Source organism: Lagenorhynchus albirostris, chromosome 21 (assembly GCF_949774975.1).
Source record: "Lagenorhynchus albirostris chromosome 21, mLagAlb1.1, whole genome shotgun sequence".
Taxonomy (NCBI): domain Eukaryota; kingdom Metazoa; phylum Chordata; class Mammalia; order Artiodactyla; family Delphinidae; genus Lagenorhynchus; species Lagenorhynchus albirostris.
The window spans coordinates 2,921,345-2,938,771 of NC_083115.1; the positions used below are offsets into that span (position 1 = coordinate 2,921,345).

At 57.9% G+C, this 17,427-nt stretch overlaps 1 protein-coding gene across 1 annotated transcript; it reads left to right on the forward strand.

Annotated features, from left to right (window-relative positions):
• The first annotated feature begins 2,641 nt into the window (after positions 1 to 2,641).
• Positions 2,642 to 6,739, forward strand: NKX6-3 (NK6 homeobox 3). The gene is made up of 3 exons (XM_060136579.1): positions 2,642 to 3,023; positions 4,826 to 4,995; positions 6,518 to 6,739. The coding sequence occupies exons 1-3, from the start codon at positions 2,642 to 2,644 to the stop codon at positions 6,737 to 6,739; spliced, it is 774 nt and encodes a 257-aa protein (XP_059992562.1).
• Positions 6,740 to 17,427: the final 10,688 nt, after the last annotated feature.

Below are 17,427 nucleotides of genomic sequence, written 5' to 3' on the forward strand. Positions count from 1 at the left end.
ATGTATAGACCATTCTCCCTACACCAGCTGAACAAATGTCAAAATTAATAAAGGACTCGACTCATGGCACAGGCCTCCATCTCTCCTTCCCGGCGCATCTTTGGGGAGTGTGGAGAGGGGGCGCTGGGGGAGTCTGGGGGTGATCAGTCTGCAGGGAGGCGCCCACCTTCTCTGGAAACCTGGACAGCCCCTTAATCAGGACCACCCACTCTAGGAGAGGCACTCCCCACCCCGCAGATGGTAGAGCAGATTTCTGTCCCACCTGAGGACCATGTGATGGGGCAAGTCCAAGCTGTTGGGAGGGGGGCGCGCCACAAGTACCAGGGTACGTGGCTGAGCCCACAGTGGGCATACACTAAGGGGGATCCTCCCCCACAGTGCTCCCTGTGAAGGCATCTGGCCACTGCAGGCAAAGCCATTCAGAGTTCAAGAACTTCCAAGAAAATCGCCCTGTTCCCAACTAGCTCCTAACACTTCATGCAAGGCTGGTCACCAAGCTGGCCTCAGTTTCCTCATCTGTCAAATGGGGGAAGGGATTAAGCGATTGCAAAAGTGTCTTCAGTTTGTCATCCTGGGAGTCCTGAACACAAATGCCTTTGTCAAGCTTGGCGATAAATAAGAATAAAATTATTTACTGCAGGTTTTCCTCCTCACGAGTTCCCATCATTGGTGGGGGGTCGGGGGGTGGCCAAGCACAGTCACAGGGTCCTAGGAGCACTCCCCGCCCTCACTCTGATTGTGAAGCTTCTCAGCATCAGAAAAGACATCCAGGCCAAGGGACCAGCCATGGCTGTGCACTGGCCTCGCCCAGAGGGTTTTGTAAAGCACAGGTTCAGGATCACAAATGCCTAGGTGATTCCTGCAGCAACACTGGGAACTGGAGCTGTTTCCCAAATGGTTGTGATGGGCAGTTTCGGAGCACAGCCAATTCAGACCGATAAGAAATTTTCTCGTTTTTAATCCAAACTTCCAGAAAAGCAAGGTCCACAGCCTTGTTGGGGTCTTTCTTGTGTTAACCTACGTCACCTATGCTACAGGGTCATGGCCAGTTCCAGCCCGAGCAGATAACAGCAGCATGGGGAGAGCCGGTTCTCTGTGAGAGGGGAGCCTCCCCTCAGCCTGGGCCGTTGGCCTCCTGCAGGAAACCCGGGAGCAGGCTTGTCTCCACCTGCCAGAGGGTGACCGTGGGCTGGTCAGAAGCGGCTTTGGGACTGCCAGGCAGAGGAGGGACAGAAGTCCATCTGTCAGGCAGCCGCTGTTTCTCCTGTCATTTTGCATGTCCAGACCAGCGACGTGCTGATTGCCTTTTTTAAAAAAACTGCAGGAAAGCATGCTGCTCCATGCAGAAATGACCCAAGTTATTTACTGCATTTTCCCTGTTGGTAAAACAGGAGAGAGACCCCAGTAGAGCCTTGTATGTTGTAAAAATTCATTAGGAAAAGAAAGTCATGTGGGTGCTCGGCGATTCAACCTAGTCTCATCCGTCAAATATTTACTGAACACCAACCTAGAGCCCGGCACAGGCGCCGCCACTGAATCAGCGGCCATCTCAGCCATCAGAGGTTTCCATCCCAGGTGCCCAGCCAGGCAGAACATGACAGAGGCACAAATGAGTCCTCAGAGGAGGAGAAAGGGAGGACAGAGGGATCAGGGAAGGCTGCCCAGAGGCAGAGGCAGAGCCAGGAAACACCCACAGCCAGCACTCCCAGAGATGCCCCGCTCCCACCCCCTGCCCCAGGCTGCCGGGCAGGTTCCCACCCCCAGGCTCTCAGGCCCCAAAGTCCAGCCTCCCCACTTACCCGGCCCAGCACGGAGGAGGGAAGCGAAGCATCGTGTCCAGACTGCACACTCCCCCAGAGGCTTGGGCATGTGCACAGAAAGGGGCCTGGACACCTCAGAACAGCATCCCCTGAGCCCGCAGGGGGGGCCCCCCGGAGCGCTTTTTCCTAGATGCTTACTTGGGGGACCAGGAGCTAGTGGACCCTCTGAGAATGAACATAGGTTCCAGAGCACTCTCTCTTTTCTTTCTCCCCCTCTCTCTCCCCACACCCCCCCCCATCTCTCTCTTTCTCTCTCTCTCTCTCTCTCTTTCTCTCTCTCTCTGGCGCGTGCGCGTGCGCGCACACACACACACACACACACACACACACACACACACACGCTGGCTGATTTTACAGTCAATCTTTCAAAGTGCAATTTGTCTAGGAAAAGCCAATGTGAGGCCCGTGAGGTTTCCACCAATGGCGACGCGGCTGGAGCAGCTCAGCCAGTCTCGGGTCTGTATTCTAATGGGCCCCATCTTTATCAGGGAAATGTTGCTTCTCTGAACTTGAAACTTCTCATGGAGGATCCCTAGACTCTGAGGCAGAGAAGGGGCCTGAGCTGAGGCGGGGGGAGCCACCTCTCCCCAGGCCGGGCAGGGACAGAGGGCTCGCACCTGCCCTGGGAGCACCTGACTTCCCGCGGCTGCCGTGGTCGCGGCCCCGGGCAAGGGCTGGGCTGGATGCCTGGGTGGGAGGGCGGCCTGGGGCTCGGGCAGCTTTGACCCTCCGGAGCTGCCATGGGATTCTGGGCCGGAGCTCGGGGGCTCTAGGGGTCTGGATTTGGGCTTCCCACCTCCCCTTGGCCCTTTGGCGGGGCCATGGAGTCCAACCTGCAGGGCCCGTTCCTGCTGAACAACGCGCCGCTGGCTCAGTTCTCGGAGGTGAAGGCCCCTGTGTGCCCGTACTCTGTGCAGAACTCCTTCTACAAGCTCAGCCCCCAGGGGCTGGGCCCCCAGCTGCCTGCCGGGACCCCGCACGGGATCACGGACATCCTCAGCAGGCCCGTGGCCGCGCCGAACAGCAGCCTCCTCTCCAGCTACCCCCACGTGGCCGGCTTCGGTGGGCTCGGCTCCCAGGGGGTCTACTACGGTCCCCAGGTGGGGAATTTCTCCAAGGCGGGGAACGAGTACCCCACCCGGACCCGGAACTGCTGGGCGGACACGGGCCAGGACTGGCGAGGTGGGCGGCCGTGCGGCAACAGTGAGTACGGGGAGGGGGGGTGACGGGGGACGGGAACGGATGCTCACAGGAGTCCTCGGCCTCCATCCGACAGCCTGGGGCAGACCCCAGGGTCCGGCCCTCCACCTGGTGCAGCACAGGCTTCTCCCCTCCCCCTCCCACTCCGGCTTCTCTCGGATGGGCATCTTGACCCCCGCCCTCACTCCTCACCAGCTGCCCTCCTGGGGAAGCCGGGGTCCCAGGAGACCACACGGCTCACCCCCACCCTGTGTACGGTCCTGCTCACCTTCCGTCTCCCGCCCAGAGCCCGTGTCACCACTTCGTCCAAGCAGGCAAATGCCGTCCCCAGCGAGAATCTGCCACTGCATCACCTTCCCAGAGCCCCCCGCGTGCGCCGGCAGCACTCAGGGACACAGAATGTACCCTGAGCCCATCTCGGTCCCGCTGCCATCAAGGGGGCCTGCTTCCCTCCTCGGGGTTTATGTCAACAACAGCACCCGTACCACCCAGCCTCCGCAAGCAGCTGCTGAGTCCAGCCCCCCTGGGCCCTCGCTGTCGGGGGGCCTCACCCACCCATCCCCAAACCATGGTCTTCAGAGAGTTGGTCCGGGGCCCCCAGGATGCCAGTCAGACCTGGAGGAGGTGGCAGGTCGTGCACAGGCAGGGGGCGCCACCGGGAGGCGGGGGAGTGACAGTGGCTGCAGGAGCCACCCCTGGGCCCGGATCAGGCAGGGGCAGAGGGGCCTCCACTTCCGTCCCACCTGGGGGCTCCTCCACTGGCACAGGGGCCTGGGGCGGCCCAGGGGAGCCCAAAGCAACCTGCCTTCCGCCCACTATGCTGCTCGGGACCCTCACACCCCTCGTCAGCCTGAAACACGGCGAGTCCCACAGGGGGCCGAGACCTCATCTCTTGGACGCTATTCTATAACCTGGTTTGTGGGTGCTTTAGGCCTTGAGCTGTCCCTGCCTCTCACTTCCATGTCCCCCTACCCACACGCACCCCGTTTCCACACCCCTGCTCTTCAACCCCGCATGCACGTATACACACAGGGAAGTATCTGAGTCAGTGGCTGGATTAACACAAGGCGGGGGGACTGAGGGTGACAGCCTCTCAGGAGGCCTCATCTCCTTTCTGTGCCTCAGCTTCCTCACCTGTAAAGTGAGGACATGGGGTGTGAGGGTCGGCTGCACTGCACAAGGCCCTGCACGTGGGCATTCTGCTTCCCCTGGTCCCTATCCGCCCCCCCGCCCCCCACGCCGAGCTCCCGAGAGGCTGCCCTGGCCGGGCAGGGGTCAGTTCTTGAGGCTCCGTGTCCGGACTCTCCATGGGGTTGAAGCCACATGACTCCCAGGCCTGGTGGCAGGGGAGAGCAGTAACTTGGAACTTAGGGTTCTAGCTTCCCAAAAACCTGGAAAAGGGGATCTCAAGAGCAAGGAAGTGGGGAACTCCCAGGCCCCTGGGGCCCTGACGGTGTGTGGAAGGTGCTAAGTCCGTTTCTCGGTGACCTGAAGGAACATCCCTGAGACCCAGAGGAAACTCCTACCGCCCCTCGGGCTGGGCTGCATCACTGCGTAGTGAGGGCATTGCACAAGGAGACCCAGTTCCAAGCATCCTCTGGCCCTAATCAGCTGAAACCTGGGGCAGGCGCCCTCGGGGTCCCCGCCCACCCAGACATGGCGGAGGTGTGCTGCTTGGGTGAGAGGTGCCACCGCGCCCCTGCAACCTCAGCGGCTTCTCCGTACGGGCGCTCACCCTGTGGGAGAGGCAGGACAGGGCTGGCACCCCCAACCCCGCGAACCGCACACTTCCTTCCTCCCACCAGCCCCGGACCCCCTGAGCGACAGCATTCACAAGAAGAAGCACACCCGGCCCACCTTCACGGGGCACCAGATCTTTGCCCTGGAGAAGACCTTCGAGCAGACCAAGTACTTGGCGGGTCCCGAGAGGGCGCGGCTGGCATACTCGCTGGGGATGACCGAGTCGCAGGTCAAGGTGAGTGTGAGAGGGACAAGAAGGTGTCTGCCTGGCAGCGAGGAGCCCCACTCTCCTGGCAACCGCAGCTCAGTGGGAGGCCGTCCTGGTGTTTGGGCACCGCCTGGCCACCTAACCCTGGAGACGGTAATAATGACCCTAACGCCAAATGGCTGTCATCTCCTGAGACCTGTTCTGAGAGCCTTATGTGTAGCAGCCCAGTTAAACCTCACAGCAACCTGGCGGTGGGCCTTATTACCCATCTTACAGGTGAAGAAACAATCTCAGCTGAGCCTCTTGCCCCAGGTCACCGGCTGGTAAGTGAGTACCCTGGATTAGAGGGCTCTAACCTCATGCCTTCCCCTCCTCCGCACGTCGAGGCTAGAAGTTTCAAGAGCTGATGGCAGCCTCTGGGCCGGATCAGAGCTGGCTTCAGGCTTGTTCCGTTAGCCAGGCAAACAAGCCCACCTTGGTTCACCAAACTCGAAAGTGAAGATAACTGCCCCCCACGCCTGCCCATGAAGTCTGAGCCTCTTTGCTCAGCTCGGGGCAAGGCTGCCTCTCACACTGCACACCTCGGGCCTGAGCTCGATGGGTAAGGCAGCTTCTGTCCCCTCAGGCTCCCGGGGGGGACCCCTGGCAACCCTGAGGCTCACTGTTCCCTGAGGGGCTCTGGCGGGGGGCACCAAAGAAGCAAGCTCTGGGCTATGCTGTAACTGCCCGGCACTGTGACAAGGCGACGGGCTTGAGGGGAGAAGGAAGCACAGGGGCAGCCGGGGACCCTGGCCTGGGCTCCCTCAGGGCGCTGCATCTCCAGCCGGCCAACCCCCAGGCAGCTCCCTCCAGCCAACATTAACTCCCAAGGAGAGGAAGCGCCGAGTCTAAGAGGAAGGCCTTTCCGTACCACTCCGCTTCTTTGGGTCCTTTCTGCACGCTTCTGTCTCCAGTAATGAGCACGTGTTATTTTTATATTTGGGGGGCAATGATTCATGAAGCTCAGTGAAGGTCTGTGAGGTTAAAAGCACGTCAGCCCCTTCCACCCAAGTACTCAGATGGCAAAGGAGAGGCAGATTCACCGCAGGGAGGCTTGGAGCTAAGACGAAAGGGCTGCTGCACTCACATTTATTTTTATTTTATTGCCCCCCTCAGAAAAAAAAAGTAGTGTGACTATGACAGCCTAGTCCATTGCTGAACCATTTATTTTACGATCAAGATGAGGCTGGGGGGGGGGGGGGGCTTCCCTGGTGGCGCAGTGGTTGAGAGTCCACCTGCCGATGCAGGCGACGCGGGTTCGTGCCCCGGTCCGGGAGGATCCCGCATGCCGCAGAGCGGCTGGGCCCGTGAGCCATGGCCGCTGAGCCTGCGCGTCCGGAGCCTGTGCTCCGCAACGGGAGAGGCCACAGCAGTGAGAGGCCCGCGTACCGCACACACACACAAAAAGATGAGGCTAGGGGGATACTTGCCACCGAGTGGAGCCGCCCTCCCCAAAGGGGCCCTGTGCACGCTGCATGCCAGCGTGTCCTCAGGGCCCTTCTCCTCCCAGGTGTGGTTCCAGAACCGGAGGACCAAGTGGCGGAAGAAGAGTGCCCTGGAACCCTCGTCCTCCACGCCCCGGGCCTCGGGAGGGGACCGCGCGGCCTCGCAGAATGACGACGACGAGTACAACAAGCCGCTGGACCCCGACTCAGACGACGAGAAGATCCGGCTGCTGCTCCGCAAGCACCGCGCCGCCTTCTCGGTGCTCAGCCTGGGCGCGCACAGCTGACCCCGCCGGCCTCCGCGTCCCCGCGGTTCCCAAAAGGCTAACGGGGGCTGCGGGGGGGGGGGAGTGGGGAGGGGGGAGGATGGAGGGGGAGAAGCAGGAGACGGAGGGGAAGGGGGGGGAGGGGGCCAGTCTCCTAAGGGAGGAGGGGGCAAAGAGGGAGACGTGAACTTGTCCTGAGACCGGGCACACCTTCCGCCGTCCTGCACCTCTGTGGGCCCAGGCCTGGCCCTGCCAGCTCTGCAGATTCTAAGTACACAGGTAGCTGAAAAGCGATCAGGCTCTGCGGCCAGGACACTGGCTGTGGGGTCCCAGACACGCCACCGTGGCAGTTGTGGGGGCGGGGGAGCCTTCCCCCAGGGAAACCGTTGGCTCCGGCAAGGGTCTGTCTCCCTGTGGGCTGACTGCAGAAGAAGAGCTGGCATGTCCAGGGACCCTCCTCGGACCCTGGCACAGGAAGGATCCCACTTGAGGGGCCAGAGCCCAAAACCTAATCCAGGCGGGAGGAAACCCACCCCAGGGAGGGGAAATGGGTCCCAGCAAAGAAGGAATACCCCTGACACCCAACTCAAGGATCGTGCCCTTGGGAGGAGCTGTCCTCCTGTGATCCCTTCTCCACTCTGCCCTCAGAGGGGACCCCCCAACCCAGGACGGGAAGAGATTAGAAGCGCCCACTGGGGTAAGAGGCAGAGAGAAGGTGGGAAACGCCGGCACCCATGTTGCACCCCAAAGCCTCCCACCTGGGCTCCCCTCGGTGCCTGCCAGTGCACAGACAGGACCCCCAGAGAGAAGGGAGCATCCCGCCGGGGAGGGACTCGGGGCAGGGAGGGACCTCAGAACCCCCTGTTCCTCCGATGGGGCACCCCCGCAGGAGAGGAGAGGACCTGGCGGGAGGCGCTCGCGTGGAACCCACAACCCTCCCTTCCCAGGAAGACCCAGCAGCCTGGCCTTGGAGCTGGTGCTGCGGAGGGCGCTGCCCAGCAGGCGGGAAGGACGGGGGCTGCAGCAGGCGGGGTGGGTGAGGCCCTAGAGGAATGCAGCACAAAAGGCACCAAGCAGTCGCCCATCTTCACTGGCTTTTAACAAATAAAGGGTAAAAATAAAAGTCCCAGAAACCTCCCCATGGCTCATGTGTTTCCGAAAGACTGTCTGTGGGGTCCCAGGCGAGCCAGCTGCCGGGGGGCCCCTCCAGAGGGCAGCGTCTCTGCCCCCAGGGGACAGGGCTCTGGGAATCAGGAGACCTGCAGGCGTGGGTAAGTCTCGGTGGTATGCGCCAGGCAGCGCCATAGTACAGAAGCCCGAGAGGCGTTCAGCAGGGTCCTTGACCTGTAGGAGCTCATGGCCTCATGGGGGAAATTATCTGTGGGGAATTCGGTACTGTAAGGAAAAGATCCCGGGGCAGAGAATAGCAGCAATGACAACGACTGAACACCTACTAACTCTTCCCACGTGGAAGGCCCGACGATGTCACGTGACCCCACCGGAAACCCGGGAGGAGGGCTTGTCCCTCTTGCATGGATGAGAAAACACAGGCCCAGAAGGTACCTACACCAAGTTCCAGAAGTGGGATGAGGCCACCTGAGCTGACGACCAGGCCCTCACGTCTACCGCGAGGGGCGGCGCCTTTTACAGGCCTCTCCTGTAAAACCAGAGGCTGGGATGAGATGTGCTTTCAGGACCTTCCAGCTGTAACCGTCTATGCCAGCTCCAGGAGGCCTCCAAGCTGTGAGAAGCCTGCCCCCTTTGCTGTCCCAGCAAGTCCTTCTGTGGTCCCTTGGGCCCCAAAGGGTGGGAGAATGGGCCGGTGCAGTCGGCCTGGAGCGGGAAGGAGGGTGGGAGGGAGACCGCAGCTCGGGGCCTCTTGGAAACAGCAGCACCAAGGCTTCATCATAACCCTGCTGGACCCGGAGGATGGAGGGCCATAGCAAGAAGATATAGGATGCTTCTGAGCTGTGATCCTCATTCCACAATGAGGCCCACACTCGGTCTCTCTCCACGTAAGGTGGGAAGGAAATAAGGACGCACCTGCCCTGTGTGCTCCTGGCCACAAGCTGACATGGGGGTCCTGAGCTGCAGCAGGCCGGACGGCCACCTGGGAGGACCCAAGGACCCTCCGGGTACAGCCACAGAGACGAAAAACTCTGTGAGCCAGACGGAGCCCAGGATTTCCTGAGCACGTTGAGGAGAGTCTGCTGGCCAGAGGAGGCTTTCAACATAATGCAGGTGCAAAGTCATGAGGCAGGCGTGGGGAGAAGCCAGGGACAAGAAAACTGGGCTAGTATGCCTTCTTCGTAAGTGTATTACAATCCTAACACTCTATTATAGCTATAATTCTTGCATGTCTGATTCACATTGTCTGGGGTCAGTATTATATCAAGTGAAGGGAAAATTTTTTCTGCCGAGGAAACATTTGCTGAGCTAAACAAAACTTCCTCCAATGTCCAAGTTCTGGGACACCTGCCACTGGAACCTCTGAGTCAAGGCCTCCAGCCTTCCTGGAGTCCCCCTACCTCACCCCTGCTCCCAAGTATGGGGTCAAGCGAGGAAGAGGCACTGCTCAGGCCTCATCTAGGGACCAGATTCCCAGTTTGAAGGAGGAGAAGAGCCACAGGTGAATGGCCCAGATGCCCGAGGGTAATTTGGATAAATTTTGCCCTCTGTGGATGCGTGCACACTCGTGTGTGTGTGTGTGTGTGTGTGTGTGTGTAGCTGGGAGGAACTCAGGACTATTTCACTTCATCCATCATAAAGAAATCATAAGTCATAGCGCCCCCCTTCTCCTTCTCCATTCCTGGTCACAAAGGGCCTTCTTGTATACGCTGAGTTAAAGAAAACTACACAACTTTAAGAATATTCATGCGTCTGGCAACTTCCCTCTGACCACAGGAGAAACTTTTCTCCTGTGGGATGAATAAAGAGAAAGACGCTCAGCCCTAGGCTCCTGAGAGCGACCGAGTCCTGCCCTGCCAGCAGCCCAGGAGGCTCCCAAGGCAGGCAAGATTCTGCCCTGTCCACAGCCCTCCCGCTTGAGGCTTCCAGTGTAGGAAAGACCTGACGTGTCCCGAGCAGGGCGGGGCTGAAGCTAGGGATGATACTGTCTTAGCAGGTTCCGAATGGCCATATCCCAATGGCAACAATCAAAGAAAAGAATGGGGACTGAAATCTCACTGCTGGCAATCCCTCCTCCTTCTCAGCCACCCCCAGGATTTGAGCCCAGATACCAGCCAGCCCGAGTCTTTGCCTGAGCATGGCAGAGGGGACTGGGTTCAGTTAGAGCTGGGCTCGAACACTGGCGCCACCACTCTCTGTGTCACTGGGCGAGTGACTTAACCTCTGAGCCTCAGTTTACTCATCTGTAAGATGGGAGTAATTATACATACCTCACACGGTCTCTGTAAGATCAGAACTCACGAGCATGCATGGCATATACAGACACCCAACAGTATCTGCTATGTTATTTCAAGAGGGCTGTGGAGGCCGACAGGCCCGAGTCTGGGTCCCCATGTCACCAAGTAGTCGCTGGGTCACCGTGACCAAGTTAGGTAACCTCTTGAAATCCAGTCTCCTCATCTGTAAAGTGAAGCTGATATGGTTATCAGCAAGACCCAGCAGAAGATGCACTGAAATCACCTGCAAGGTGTAAAAGGGGGCGGGCATTCCCATAGCGGCGTGCTCACACCCTCTCCTTCCTTCTGCCAGGAAGCGGCAGAGCCAGTCCTAAGCGGGTCTTCTTCACAGTGGGACAGGCAGGTTCAAAGTCACAGCTACCCATTCCTATAAGTACTCAAGCCCCAGCAGGTCAGCTGCTATCGGGAGGTTATGGAAGGCCTCGCGTGTGACCAGATTCATTTACCTGCCAAAAGCCTGAGGTTCTGGACTCTGGGGCACGGAGTCAAGTCAGATGCTGAGGGCTGGATTCAGTTTGCAGACGTGTTTGTTTGGGGGGCAGAACAGTGCATTTACAGAAACTTTAGCTGGTCTGTAGGCCGAGCAAGCCTGGTGCCGTGAGTGACCCTCACGATTTCCTGGCACATCCCCGGCCTGGTCCCCACAGGGTCCATCCCCGGCCTGGTCCCTGAAGGCATGTGGGTCTATACGTCCCGCTCTGAAGCCTCGATACCCTAAGACATGGTCCATGGACGAGCAGCAGCAGCCTCCCCTGGGCACTTGTTAGAAATGCAGACTCTCAGGTCCCATCTCAACCCTCCCGAATCCGAATCTGCGTTTGTAGCCAGATCCCCAGGTGGTCTGTAGGTGCGAGAAGATGGACGGCGGGCATGACCGTGTGAGTGTGTATGGACGACCCTCCTTTTCTCAGAGCACAGAGCCTGGCCCAAATTAGGTGCTCAACAAAAAACTGTTAGATACATAGAGATGCACTGACCTAAGTTGGGCTTTCTATCCCATCACCAAATGCCCACGGGGACCTGTGCTTCTGCAATCCCCCTTTCTCCTTTGTCAGCCACTGCTAAGAGTTGCCGCCCTGCGTCTCGGCTCTGGGCCTCTCTGAGCCTCGTCCCGCACCTGAGGTGGCCCTGGCCTTGCCTGGGAGGGCTGCGTGTGCCTTGTAGCAGCTGCTTTCTTGTCCCCAGAATGATCTCTCCTTTTGCTCACAGTCAGGTTCCAGCTGTGTTTTACGTGGTTTCAAATGCTATGAATCTACGTACCCAAGGTCAAAACTCCTTGTCTTTCCATTCTAAGGCCAGGGCTGTGTCAGCTGCCAGGTGTATGAGGACCTGCAAGTTACAGAGGACACAAGCGGACTAGATGAGGGCCCCTCATCCAAGGCTCCCTGATCAAGGGCACTGCAGTGCACGGTTACAGTGAACACCGTTCTTCTCGGTATGGTTTCTGATGCTTTATAACTGATGGCCAGTATCCCTGGGTGGAGCGGACACGCCACAGCCGGAGAAAATATTCATTTAGGCAGTCTCCTAAGCTCGCCTGACGCTAGGCCTTGTCAGACATACAGCTACCCAGGGCCTTTCCGGGATATTCTGGGCGGGTGTGGCCCTGGAATATGCCTGGTTAACAAGTGCCCCAGGACTTGGCAGTGGACAGATTTGGCAAATGGTGATCTTAGAAGCCCAACTTGACTTCAGTTCACGTTGGCTCTCCCTGAGTTGTTCTGTGACCCACGCTGAATTCTACAACTTTTCCTTCCTGCCCAGGAGACAAAGACCCACATAGTCAGGGAAGGCAGCAGGGGTGCAAGAAAAGGTGCAAAGGGTCTGGGTCTTCTTCCTCAGGAAGGACAGAGAGATGGCAGGACCCTTCTGGTTTCCTGCTGCCACTGGCATCAGTCCTGTGCCTGTGATACTATGGAAAGGTCTGATACACTCAAACCTCCAAGGGCTCCTGGGAGAGACCCTGCCCTAACTAAGGAATTTGCTAACCCGCTGCCTCTATGTTCTGGAAGAGAAAGCAGCGTTGGCCTTGCAGTTCCAGCGCTGCTTTAGCCGGGACACCACATGCCACGGTGAAAACAGCCAGGGCAGAGGGCTCTGCAGCCCAGCTGCGGGAAAACTGTAGAGTACTGTGCACTGCCCAGTAAACGGCAGCTTCCCCTCTGCGAGGAGGAAAAGGGCACAGCGCGCTTCTGGGGTTTGGGCTCGCCGGGTGTGGACCCCTGCGGCCTCTGATAAGGCCACCCTGGAGAACAACCTACCTGCCATTTTTTTGATTGATCTTGTGTGGGCAGGCCGACCCACCCCCATCTCCGGGCACGGATGATTGACACCACTCTAAGCCAATCAGTGAATGCCACCTCCCTGGTCACGTGACGGATTGGTCCAGGGATGGGCCCGCGGCTCAGTCCCGACCAATGAGCAAAGGACCAGGTTGCTCTGGGGAGTGCCCGCTTCCCTCTCTACCTGGAGCGCCAAGTGGCCTGGCCATTGGCCTGCCCGGGAAGGGGCCAGCCTGGTGGAAAGAGGATCTGAGAGCGGGACTGAACTGGTGACAGTGTTTCAGCCAAGCCTAGACTTTTCAGGAGACAAGACACACCCTTTTGTCTTCAGTCTGGTTGAGCTGGGTTTCTATAATTTACAGCTCAAAGAACACTATTGGAGTAAAAAAATGTTTCTTTTACCCCTGTTGTTTGCTTATAGGCTGGCCCTGCCAGGGAGCCTGTAGGGACATGGGGACAGATGGCCAAAGGGGAGCTGCCCTGGGTTCGGGTTTCCCAGCCTGCCTTCCTTGACAGCTGTCCCTGCACTTCCTCTCTTTACTCCCCAGCTCTCCTCTCTCAGCTCTGGCCCCCGGTAATGGACCATCCTTCGTGACAGGAAGGGACTGGGTTAAACCTCCCATCCCCAGCTTTTATTCTTCCAAGCCGTGATCAGATTCCTGATGAGAAAAGCGCCTAGCCCTGGTGGGGAGCCACACTTATGTTGCGGCCGGTGTGTGGCGGCATGTCTGCCGGCTCAGGCTGCCTGGGAGGAGATGGGCGGTCTGTCCGCCCCACCCCCAAGGCTGAGGAAATCCTCCAGAGACCCTAAGAGTCCAGGATTTGGAGTAGCAGCCGCCTCCCACCCCCTGCCGTGCCACCCCCTGCCGTGCCACCCCCTGCAGCCTCCTCTATCATCTGTCTTGTGCTGCTCTGCTGAGAAGAGTCGAGCTGCAGGCCCCTTCTTGCCATGTTTGAGCTGTGCCGAGTCTACGAGTAACAGAACAGAAGCTGCTCAGATCCAGTCTTGTTACCAGTCACTTGCAGGCCCAGGAGCCTTCTGCCCTAAGGGCTCAGAGCATCCTCGGTGGTCCTGATGCTTCTCTCCCAGAAGCCCCACCTTAGATGCCCTGACCTGGCCCCTCCAATACTCTGTCACTCTTCAGAGCAATGAACCAGAGGCTGACCCGACCTTTGACGACAGCTTTGGGGGCAGGTGGGGCGAGGACCCAGTTTGCACAGGTGGGAAGAGAGCTTCAGAGGACGGGGGGGGGGGGGCAGGCTGGGCGGGCTAACCTCCAGCAGAACCCCCTGGGGCAGGACACATTCTTTTTTTTTTTTTAAATGTTTTGATATGTGGAAATTTTTTTTTTTTACTTTTATTTATTTTTTGGCTGCATTGGGTCTTCGTTGCTGCACACGAGCTTTCTCTAGTTGTGGCGAGCGGGGGCTACTCTTCGTTGTGGTGCACGGGCTTCTCATTGCGGTGGCTTCTCTTGTTGCAAAGCACGGGCTGTAGGTGCGTGGGTTTCAGTAGTTGTGGCACATGGGCTCACTAGTTGCGGCACACGGGCTCTAGAGCGCAGGCTCAGTAGTTGTGGCGCGCGGGTTTAGCTGCTCCGCGGCATGTGGGATCTTCCCAGACCAGGGATTGAACCCGTGTCCCCTGCGTTAGCAGGCGGATTCTTAACCACTGCGTCACCAGGGAAGTCCCCAGGACACATTCTTAAACCAACAGTTGTCTCGTCCTACTCGTTCCAGGGGGAAGGCGGTGATGTTGGCAGTGGTGGAGAGGCTGGTTGCCCCCCACATAGAGCAGCTTGCCGGCCTCTTTCCCACAGCCAACCCAGAAGGCTCTCATTCAGGGCCCTTCATTAGGCCTCTCTTAGTGGGCAAACACACATCATTAATCTTGGTAAAGTGAGTGAAAGCACATTCACCTGTCCAAGCAGGAGAATTAATGTTGTGTCAATAGGAAATTCGTGTTTACCTCTGGCCTTTATGTCTTCCCTTTGCTATGAACACCCCAGGGTGGGGTGCGGGACCGCCCAGATGTGGGACTGTAGTTAGAAGAGAAAAACAAAACCTCACAGCCCAGGTGCTGGCCGCAGACAAGGGGGTGGTAACAGCAGTGCATCGGGGCAGAGCCTCTCTCCCTGCACCGTGGGCCTAGGGACACATGCTCCCTACCCCGCGGGGACACAGTGGCTGAGAGACAACTTTTTCTTTTTCTTCCCAGCACACAAGGCTATGATCTCTCACACCAGCACGGGCTGAATGGGGCCACTGTTTACTGAGCACCTACTAAGTGCCTGGCACTGTGTGTGGTGACTGACCCATATTTCCCAAGAATCCTCCAAAGCAGGTATGCTGCCTTTTTCTCAGATAAAGAAGATACGGCAAGCTGTACAGCAGAAATTAGCACAACATTGTAAATCAACTATACTTCAACTAAATAAATAAATAAATTTTTAAAAAGGGAGGTACTGCAGTGCAGAAAAATGCAATAGGTTAGCCTCGAGGCCACACACGGAGAGCAGGTGGGTTTGAACCCAGGTCCGACTCCAAAGCCAGCATTTCCCCAGTAAGCCTCACACAGGCACTTTCACTGCAGGCGGGATCAGGTACAACGCGCGTGAGGGTAAGTGTAAAGACGGGAAGACTCCAGAAGGCCCTTCTGGGTCGTTCTCCACCGCCCTGCCCCGGGAATGGCTCACTGAGGGAGGGGCAGGGAGCAGCCGGGCTGGGCCACTGACTTGAGTGTGAGGGTGTGTGTGTGCCTGTGTGCCCCAGGAAAAGAACCCAAACCGACCGATAAGATCCCTCCTTTCCAGAGCAAAGCACCAATTAAACACAGGGCAGATGTGAGCAAATAAAGCTGTGGCGTCCAGAGGGAAAATCAATATGAGATTATATGCCCGAGCCCGATCATATACCAATTAATAAGCACGGGTGCGGCCGGGTGCCGGGGGAGATAAGTCTCCCAGCCACAGGCGGGCGCTGCCTGTACCTGCCCCCGGCTCAGATGGGGCTGCAGGCCCTGGTTCCAGAGGGGGCCCCAGACTGAACAGTGAAGGGTCGGGGAAGGAAGCGGAGAAGAAGAGAAAGAGAGCTTCCCTCAGTCAGCTGGGAGTAGAAGGAAGAGGGTGTGATGGGTGAGAGATGCTTGCGAGGGTGGTACCCACTGGAAGGGGACAAGCAACTCAGACCACGCAGACAGGCTGCTTGATACTTCATTTGCCACAGAAGACATAAGGTGCTTGCTTTTGGAGAGTGAGTGGCAAAAAATGGCAAAAATGGGAAAACCGGAAAACAAATTTCTACCCCCAAGAAATGATTTTGGAAGCCCCTGGTTTATTCGGTGCACGTTTTATTTAATTTAGAAAGTACAAAAGAATCTAAAACAGCATGAATATATGTATGTGTATAACCGAATGGCTTTGCTGTACACCTGGAACTCACACAACCTTGTAAATCAACTAGACGCCAATAGAATCTAAATTTAAAATAAATGAATTTTTAAAAAAAGAAAGTACAGCCAAGCAGTTAATCAGGTGATAAAAGACAAGTGGCAAAGGTTTGCCGCACAGGACCGGGTGACCAGCGGGGTGGGGCTGTCCAGAACATTCCATGGACGGACTTCAGGCTCGCTGCGGCTGCCAGGGACAAGGCGGCGTGACACGCAGCCACCTGCCCCAGAGTTTACCAAGTATAGCAGCGCCGCTGCCGCAGAGAGGTGGCTTTGGCGTCAGCGGGACAAGTTAAAAGTGCTGGGCAAAGGGACCCTGGCTGCGGGCCTGGCGCCCAGCCAGTCGCAAGGGCAGTTACAGATGGCGGAGTCCTTGGGGTCCAGACATGGGGTCCAGAGCGAGCACCGCATCCCCGAAAATTACCAACCCTCCTGGGGAAAGGAGATCCAATGTTGTTCTGGAAGCAGAGAACAAAAGTGGAAGGAAAGATGCAAATCAGTGATGAAACAGGCACCTGCTTCCGTCCTTCCTACCGGAAGCTCCCTGCACCCCGAATACTCCCGGACTCGAGCCCCAGAGGCGGAGGCCCCTCGAGAGTGGGAGTTCTGCGGCCCAAGGGCTGCTGCGTGCCAAAGAAAAACGAAATTTGCTAGCCGAATATTTTTTAGACATTTTGCAAGATGCACGGCCTCCCTGACAATTTTTAATGTACTAACTGCCTGGTCCAGTGAGCTGATTAATTGGTGCTGGAGCGATCAATAAAAACCAGAAAATTAAAACAATTTTAAAGTGATTAAGTAGTTTAACACCTGTCTCCCGTCACGTCAGCACAGGAAGAAAAATAAAGCAGGTGTCGAAGGGGCTCCTGAAGCAAGAGAAAACAGCGCCTGCCTCGGAGAAATGACAGATCACGGCTGGGGGATCAATCGGAGGGCTCGCAACCCTTCCCGAGCCTGGGTTGCAGCCACCCAACCAGGCGCCGCAAGAGCTGGGCGCCCTCGGCCCCCCTGCAGAGCCGCTCCTCAGCTCGGGAGGGTCGGTGTCTGTCCAGACCCCCAAAACAGGGCGGGAGGGGGCGGGGGGGGGGAGCAGAACCTCTTGCCCCAGGGTTCCGGATGGCATCTGATGCGAAGGTACCAGCTCACCTCCCGACCCCAGTCCCCGCCCCTCGGCGCTGAGTCTGCAGTACGCGGAGCGTTATGTGCAGTGAAGTGCAGTTTGCGGACCCTGGGGTCACAGCTCTCCGGGATCACCGGGTCTTCCATTCTAGAAGCTTCAGGCCTCCACTCTTACTCTCTAGGGAAACAGAGCTTCCCACCGTCCACCGTTCCCCGCCGCCTCCTGCCTGGCTGTGCCTACAGGAGCGGCAGGTGCCTGCCTGGCGCTGGCCAGATGCCCCTCTAACTCCTTGCGCCGACCTCACTCGCCCCCGACCGCCGCCGTCAGCTGGAACAGAAGCCGGACAGCAGGAGTCACTTCTCTCCCAAGTTAATGTACTTGACTCAGAATCCCCGGAAGGAAACTCACAGAGCGCAAGAAACCCTAAGATGAGT

Excerpts from the sequence above, each read along its gene's own strand:
- NKX6-3 (XM_060136579.1), top strand. The coding sequence starts at position 2,642 with ATGGAGTCCAACCTGCAGGGCCCGTTCCTGCTGAACAACGCGCCGCTG. Across the intron at positions 3,024-4,825 it reads TGGGCGGCCGTGCGGCAACA|CCCCGGACCCCCTGAGCGAC; the intron begins GTGAGTACGGGG and ends TCCTCCCACCAG. Across the intron at positions 4,996-6,517 it reads TGACCGAGTCGCAGGTCAAG|GTGTGGTTCCAGAACCGGAG; the intron begins GTGAGTGTGAGA and ends TTCTCCTCCCAG.